Source organism: Musca domestica, unplaced genomic scaffold (assembly GCF_030504385.1).
Source record: "Musca domestica strain aabys unplaced genomic scaffold, Musca_domestica.polishedcontigs.V.1.1 68, whole genome shotgun sequence".
Taxonomy (NCBI): domain Eukaryota; kingdom Metazoa; phylum Arthropoda; class Insecta; order Diptera; family Muscidae; genus Musca; species Musca domestica.
This window is the reverse complement of record NW_026712379.1, coordinates 4,339,732-4,348,762: the sequence shown is the minus strand read 5'-3', so window position 1 is coordinate 4,348,762 and position 9,031 is coordinate 4,339,732. Positions and strand designations below refer to the sequence as shown.

At 31.0% G+C, this 9,031-nt stretch overlaps 1 protein-coding gene across 1 annotated transcript in view; it reads left to right on the top strand.

Annotated features, from left to right (window-relative positions):
• The window catches only part of LOC105262474 (nuclear pore complex protein Nup154-like), a 49,975-nt gene extending 41,461 nt beyond the window's left edge, over nucleotides 1-8,514 (top strand). The window contains exons 3-4 of the mRNA XM_059129768.1: nucleotides 8,106-8,228; nucleotides 8,294-8,514. Coding sequence (XP_058985751.1) covers nucleotides 8,106-8,228; nucleotides 8,294-8,426 — 256 coding nt within the window. The 3' untranslated portion in view covers nucleotides 8,427-8,514. The remainder of the gene's footprint in view (nucleotides 1-8,105; nucleotides 8,229-8,293) is intronic.
• Nucleotides 8,515-9,031: the final 517 nt, after the last annotated feature.

The following is a 9,031-nucleotide window of genomic DNA, read 5'->3' as shown; positions in this document are numbered from 1 at the left end:
CGTTTTTCAATTCATATGAATTATTATTTTGCGTTTGTTTTTATGTTTTAATATAATTTTGTTGTTTTTTGTAAATAAATTTTCACGCCAACATTAAACTTGTTTTTGTTTCACGTAAGGTATACAGAAATTATTCGAGTTGTTCGACTTATTCGGTTGATCGAATTATTCGAGCAATTTAATACTCTTAATCCATTAATGGAAGAAATGAAACACCCCAAAATCGATAAATTTTTTAATCGAACAAAATCTAAACCCGATTAATTGAATACTCTAGTTACCAGGCTAAACTTTTTTAGGGACCATTCATACATAGCCTTCGCAAAATTTACGATAGATATGGGTCATGTCGGTCTACGTTTTAATATTGCCCACATATAAGGATTTACCACGATTTCAAGTATTTTTTTTTAATTTTTCAAACTTATTTTGATACATTTTGGTAACTTGAGAATTTAGAAAGAAGAAAATACCCTTTCAAAAAATTATAAGTTTGGGCCCACGTTTGGTATAACCGTCATATGAAGGTATCCCCAGAAGCGTAATATGCATTCCACAAAAATGATTTTTGGTACCATATATCATATACAGCTCTAAAATAAGTGTATCAAATGTTGTCAAGATCGGTTCAGATATTGATATAGCTACCATATATATCCTCAATCGATTTCGGGTGAGTTGTGCACCAAATAGCCAATATCAGTCGAAATAAGCTGAGTTTTGGCATATCCCATCGACTACAGTCTAGAAGCAAGGACATTAAATTTGGAAAATCGGTTCAGATATAGCTGTAGCTCCCATATATATGTTTCATCTGATTTGGTGTTTAAATCCCTCGCATTTGTAATAATAGTTCGCATTTATGAAATTTTGCACAAATCCAGATGAAATTTTGCACAAATTATTTGTTTGGCCCAAGGACGAACCCTATTGAAATTGGAGATAATCGGTAAAAATTTACATATAGCTCCCATAGATATATTCGTCCGACTTGCCTTTTATTGTGCACCAAACGTGTTATATCAGCCCGTATAGTATGGAATTTTGCACATACAACCAAATTAGGCCTGAAAATTAATGTGCCACAAATTTGATCGAAATCGGTTCAGATATAGCTATAGCTCCCATATACATTGTTCATCCGATTTGTTATTTTTGTCCTCCGCAGCCGTAATATGCACTCTGTAACAACAATATTTGGGGAAATATATCAAATACAGCTCAGAAATACCTTTTCTACATTTTATCGAGATAGGTTCAGATTTTACTTTTTATTGTGCACTAAACGTCTAATATTTGCCCAAATGGGATGGAATTTGGCACTTACGACCGAATTGAGTCTAGAAGCTAGTATGTCAAATTTGAAAATCGGTTCAGATATAGCTATAGCTCCCATATATATTGTTCATCCGATATGTTACATTTGTTACCCACAGCCAGGTTATGAGGTTATTAATCTCGCCTCTAAAGGAGAGAAATATATTAATTAATTAACAAATAAACTTAGCAATCCTCTTCGATCTTTATGTAAGGAATATAAGGAATTATATAATAAACTACTATTTTGAATTATTTACAGTTTTCAGTCATATATTAAATTTTAACGCATTTTTTGTGTAATAAATATTTTGAAATAACCTTGGGAAGATGCGTGGATATTTATTGTAGCTGGTTTTCCCTAGCTTACTAATGCCCCAGACAGGCGGCATACTTAACTTGAATAAAGTGACTTAATGCAAATAGATTTGTGCATTCTTCCCTTTGTTAATGCACGAAATTCAGTTTATATAGTATTAAGCTAATTTAACATGGCAAAGTTTTCTAAAAATCAGGAAAATAAGCGAAGCTTATGCCGCTAAAGAAACACTAAGTTTTAATAGATCTACGTGGGGAACGAAGCGTAAATACAGATACTGCCATCTATCAGGGTAAAAATGAAATGTGCCTGGACCGATTTGGATATTTTTTTTTTTCAATGTTCAGCCTACCCCGAGTTAGATTTTTATGCAAAGAAGAAGTGACCACGCCTACTTTTACGCCCATTCTTTCGATTTACCTAAAATCCTAATATTTTCCAAAAATAATAAAGTTACCTGTTCCAAAAGTTACCTGTTCCAAATGACGTATTCTTTACTCTCGCTCCAACCCTAGGTAACTGTTTGGGGTCAGAGGAACTGGCCACACATACTTCTTTAAACCTTTATATATAATTTAAAAAAGTATAGTAACACATCAGTTGAGAACTGCATGGCCGATTTGTTTCAAATTTTCTTTTGGTTATTTGTAATTACAGTGGAAACGTTTTCACTAAAGAAAATATTGAGAAAAGCCTCTAAAAAATCGCGGAACTGAAAATTTGACTGTTATATTCTGATATGGAATTTTTATCGAGTTGTTTCAGAATGCCTCTTGGAATTAAAAATTTTTAATGGAAAAAAAATCGAAAAATTTTTTCATATTTTCTATACATTTTTGATTAAAAAATACTTCTCAATGCATCAAAAAGTTTAAAATCTCAACGTACTTTTAAATTTGGGCTATGCCTAATGAGGAACCAATAGTAAACAGTTATAACAAAAATATGCAAAATGGCGAATGTTTATTATACCTAAACGAAATGTATATATTCCAACTTCCTAGGAATCTTTATATATATAATAAAAATAAAATAATAAATAAAAAAATATATATATTATTTAGTTACAGCTCTCATATATTATCTCCTAATATTCGTCGACCAAATGTGCTCTAATTTAGCAATCGATGATCTCAGTACAGTTAAATCCAGGTTCGACCCATGTAACCTTCCGATTTGAGGTATTTTGAAAAATTCAAAAGTATTTTCGATGTTAAGAATCCCTTGTCAGAAAAAATGCAACAAAAGTAAAATTAATGATTTATTTCCTATTCACCAGTACCTCTTTATATTCATTATATCATCGTAAATGAAATTCGTAAGTGCCAAATTCCATCCCATTTGGGCAAATATTAGACGTTTGGTGCACAATAAAAGTAAATCGGACGAAGTTATATATGGGAGCTATATACAAATCTGAACCTATCTCGATAAAATGTAGCAAAGGCATTTCTGAGCTGTATTTGATATATTTCCCCAAATATTGTTGTTACAGAGTGCATATTACGGCTGCGGAGGACAAAAATAACAAATCGGATGAACAATGTATATGGGAGCTATAGCTATATCTGAACCGATTTCGATCAAATTTGTGGCACATTAATTTTCAGGCCTAATTTGGTTGTATGTGCAAAATTCCATACTATACGGGCTGATATAACACGTTTGGTGCACAATAAAAGGCAAATCGGACGAATATATCTATGGGAGCTATATGTACATTTTTACCGATTATCTCCAATTTCAATAATAATTTGTGCAAAATTTCATCTGGATCGGGCAATAAATGCGAACTATTATTACGAATGCGAGGGATTTAAACACCAAATCATATGAAACATATATATGGGAGCTACAGCTATATCTGAACCGATTTTCCAAATTTAATGTCCTTGCTTCTAGACTGTAGTCGATGGGATATGCCAAAACTCAGCTTATTTCGACTGATATTGGCTATTTGGTGCACAACTCACCCGAAATCGATTGAGGATATATATGGTAGCTATATCAATATCTAAACCGATCTTGACAACATTTGATACACTTATTTAAGAGCTGTATATGATATATGGTACCAAAAATCATTTTTGTGGAATGCATATTACGCTTTTAGGGATACCTTCATATGACGGTTATACCAAACGTGGGCCCAAACTTATAATTTTTTGAAAGGGTATTTTCTTCTTTCTAAATTCTCAAGTTACCAAAATGTATCAAAATAAGTTTGAAAAATTTAAAAAAAATACTTGAAATCTTTACCTTATATGTGGGCAATATTAAAACGTAGACCGACATGACCCATATTTTGTACAACTATTGGATTGTACCAAATCTAAAACTCTATCGTCAGTTTTGCGAAGGCTATGTATGAATGGTCCCTAAAAAAGTTTAGCCTGGTAACTAGAGTATTCAATTAATCGGGTTTAGATTTTGTTCGATTAAAAAATTGATCGATTTTGGGTGTTTCATTTCTTCCATTAATGGATTAAGAGTATTAAATTGCTCGAATAATTCGATCAACCGAATAAGTCGAACAACTCGAATAATTTCTGTATACCTTACGTGAAACAAAAACAAGTTTAATGTTGGGTTGAAAATTTATTTATAAAAAACATCAAAATTATATCTATATATATAAAAATCAATTGTTTTTCTTTGGTAATGGAATCAGTTGAGAACGGCTGGACCGATTGCATAATTTTTTATACAAACGTTCGTGATACCCCGAGTTAGGTTTTTAAAGAAAAAAGTATTGACCACGCCTAATTTTACGCTCACTATTTCGATTTATTTAAAATCCTTATATTTGCCAAAATAATGAAGATATCGGTTTAAAGATGATTACACGAGATGCTGTTGACTTCTCATCCAACCCTAAGTACTTATTTGGCGGCTGAAGAACTAACCACGCCTACTTTTAATCTAAATATATCTATCTATATATATAAAAGAAAGTTGTGTTAGTTACTAAGCTTATAAATTAAGAAACGCTGGACTGATAACATCCAAAAAAATCGCATACAAATTTAAAATTTTGAACATTTTCATTTTGACTTTTGAAATGTACAATCGTAATGTTTTATTTAGCATGATTTTTTTCCATTTGACTTACTTTTTTCGAATGTACATTTGAAGTGTTTTTTATACTTTATTTCTGAATTCGAATATTAATACCAATTTGACGTGATTTCTTGAGAACCGAAATTAAAGGAAAGTTACATTGAAGTATAGTACCGAATTATGTGATGGTGAAACGGAATAGATGATATCGAAATAATTTAACGCGGTAACACAAAGATAAAAGATAATTACTTTTTCAAAATAGCTAAAAATCACGAAAAAAGAGATCTCATTGCAAAAATTATAAAATCGGGAAAAAATGGAGAAAAATCGAAAAAAAATTCAATGGAATCGAATTTTAAATTAATAGTACATTCTATAGAAAGACCTTTAAACTTTTGCTGTAAAAACTCTTCGAACAAGTTGAATGACTTGGCGGATTTTGACAATTCATACAATTAAAATATGCCAATAAAAATGTAAATGAAAAAATCTTTTTGCTGGATTTTTTTTTCAATTTGACATATTATATCTCTTCTATTTTGAATTCTGAATGAATAATATTAAAAATATAATGAGTGACCTACTTGGACCTACTTCTTTCATATGACAATAATCCGTCCAATGAGAACTCAAAATGCAAGATACCTTAAATCGCTTTTGCAGGTCATGATATATGACAGCCGGATAAGGTTACAATCCGATTTCAAGTATAGTTTACATTTTAAGCATATTTTGCATACTCATTTTAGCAAAACTTGGTAATTTGAGAAGAAACCAGCCTCGCAAAAATGATCACGTTTTGGTATAACCATCACATGATTTAAACTATTTTCGTGGTCTTCGACATTTAATTTTTAGGCCTTTATTTGGCATCTTTGTTTCTAAGGGTGTAGAAAACCTCGTCTCATAAAATTTTCAACTTTCGGAGTAGAGTCCATCTTGGACTTGACCACATTTAGCAATTGATTTGGCTAAAAAATTGTATTTTGGCTATTCTGGGGTAGGGAATCTTCTTACAGATAATTGTCCATATAGGCATTTATTTGAGAATAGGTCCCACATTAGTGTACCTCCAAGTCTACTTTCCCAACCAATGTGTGGTCAAAAAGGAAATTTTGTATTCTATTGATCTATTGAATTTGTAATCCCCAAGAGAATATTGGTTGGGAACGTAGGTGGGATGTATGTCTATATGACATAAACTCCGAAATGGGACTCATTCTGTCGGAAATTTTGGCAGAAACATGAAAAAATCACAAATATTAATTTCTTTGATCGTCATTGAATTATACTATGATAAAAAATATGGACTTTAAAATACACGGTACAAGAATAATTTTGTTTGTGTAATAAATACTTTGAAATAACTTTGGGAAGATGCGTGCCCTAGACAGGCGGCAGACTTAATTTGAATAAAGTGTCTTAATGCTAATTGATTCGTGCATTATACCAATTGTTAATGCACGAAATTCAGTTTATACAGCATTGGGCAAATTTAACATAGCAAAGTTTCTAAAAACCAGGAAAATAAGCGAAGCATATGCGGCTAAAGAGATACTGAGTTTTTAATAGATCTGTGGGTGGAACTAAACGGAAATACAGATCTGCCATCAATCAGGGTAAAAATGGAAAGGGGATTTTTCAACGTTTATGTGGTTTGTTTGATGCTGAGACTGATATTAATGGAGAACAACCGACCGAGAATTGAGCCTGGCGATGTTGAAAAACATTTTAAAATGTGTATCCAATGGGTTCCAAAAATAATATAGATTCCACCAAATCTATAATATTAAGAGAAATTCAAGAAGAGGCCATACAAAAAACACTACAAGTTCCTACAATACAAGCCGAAAACTAATATGTTTTCCGTTGAAGTCTTTAAAAATAAAAGTATTGTTGTAAAAAGTATTGTTGTAAATAATATTAGGTTAATAATTTATCAATTTAACGTACAGGGCTGACATATATATTCATCGGAAAAATATATTTTAATCAAAAGTTTTGCTTATTCTTTATCCGAAAATGTATAAATTTGCGGTAAAAATTAATCATAAATATAAAAAGTTGTTATACAATTTAAATTAATTTAGATTTCCTGCCAGAAACTATGACGTTTATAAAGAAAAAAAAATTATTTCATAGAAAATAAATCCAACATAGTGTAACTTTGCTAAATATGAAAAGAATACACAAAGTGCCAATTACGATCAGCGTACATTCAATCATACGATTTAAATCTATAAAAAAACTAAATCTATGTGGGATATTACAATAATTTAAATGTTGATAACGTTTTCTACTTTTTCGACGTTGTGTACATGTATATGACGTTTTCGACGTTTATAAATGTTCAACAGTTGAATACCTAAAAACTATCAAACGGAACATGTATGGTTAAAATAAAAAAAAAATTCTATTTGCGCAACAAATAGAAAACTATTATCATTGTAATTGTAGAATATTGTATTGAAAATAGCAATTTAATAAATGTTATTTCACTGGTTATTCATATTTCCTATCTCCTGTTGTCTTGACACTAGATCACTTTATATTTCTTATTTTTAGACCATGTGCCTCCTTTATAAATATTTCGCTTCATTCGTCGCTTTAATGAACGTCGATAGAATTTCTCCAGACATTTTTTCACAAAAATACAAAACAAAACTTGAGGAAAGTTTACGCTTCACAATTGCTTTGCAAGCGTTGTTTGTTTGTAAGACGATTTTGATTACATTGTAGACCAAACTGAAGATATTTAACTGTGCAAAAAACACGTAACGTTCGTAAGGCAGAGTTGCCCTATATTAGGATCAATGTGAGTGGATTTGGAAATGATTAGTAAATCCAAATAAATAAAAATAATTCAAATTGTGTTAGTAATTGATTTTCTCGGATTGTCGATTTTGTCTCTGGTGCATGTGTTACAGCTATTTTAGTGAACACTGCATTCATTTCGAAACATAAACTTGAAAATTTTCAGTCAATGTAATTTCCTTAATGCATTTTTATCGCTAGTTTCTTTTCGCCTGTTTTCACACAACAAACAGAACTTATGTTTCCATTAAGTTTGTTAGATGAAAATAGGGCACACTCAAATCGAAAAAAGTCAAAGGACAAAGATCATCCTACTTGTGAATTAGTTGTATGAAAGCATTGACATAAATATTAACAGAACTTCAATCATTTTTACGCGACCTTACTAATAGCCCTTGCATCATATGGTAGTGCAACTTCTAACCATAAAAAATTGGTAATACATAATTCTAAATGGTGAAAATGATAAAGAATTAAAATGAAGATTAATGAGTGTATTGTATTGAAAGAAATTAACCATATAAACATATTAATAAGCACTTAAACATTTTCAGTATTTGAACCTTGTCATTTATTATTTTGTTCTTTATAGGATGATCTCCATTAATGAACGGATTTGGGCTAATGAAGGAAATGAATGGCATTTGGTCCAGTCGTCAATAAGAGTTATATCTTTATTATCAAATAACGCACATACGTTATGGTCCCGATCAAGGTATTAATAGAACAGTAAATCTTTTATATTGTTTAGTAATTAAATTTAATTCACTTTAAAAACAGGAGACGGATCATTGGAAAAGCTCAGGATATGGTGTCTGTTTGTTTAAATATTTGTTATCAAAAACCAGGCACTGAACGTATGCAGCAAACTCTGAAAGAACTTCAATGTAATTTTCAGAGAAATCTACCATAAAATATCTTGTGTTCAAAAATTATATGAAAATAATAAACATAATTTTTAAAAATAAAGCTCTAAGTTAATATATTGCAAGTAACCTGAATTCTGTAATAAGAGATTTCATTTTACACTTGGTTCTTGTTTAAAACACTGGATGTGGTCTCGGATTTTGGTAGATGGTATAGATGAGCAAAACATTTAGCATGACTGCTTCTCCTGTGATTTAAAACAAGTAAGAAAGCTGTAAGTTCGTCCGGGCCGAACTTTGAATACCCTCCAACATATGGAACAAATTCGGAAATTTTCAAAAAAAAAAAAAAAAAAATCCGTTAAAAATTCTGTTAAAATCTTAAAAATGCCGAATGTAGCCGTTATATTAGGGTCTATACGACGACGTGACGTGCATAGGCAACTTTTGTCATAAGTCATTACAATATTCAAATGCGAATCTTGGAAAAAAATCGGTGAATAATGTATAATGTAAAATCATCTAAATACCGAATATAGGGAGGTACCATGTTGGCTATACCAAGACGTGGACCTACACAGAAACTTTTCTGTCTTAGGCAGTAGTAACTATTACGAACTTCAAATACCAAATTTGAAACAACTGCGGTGAA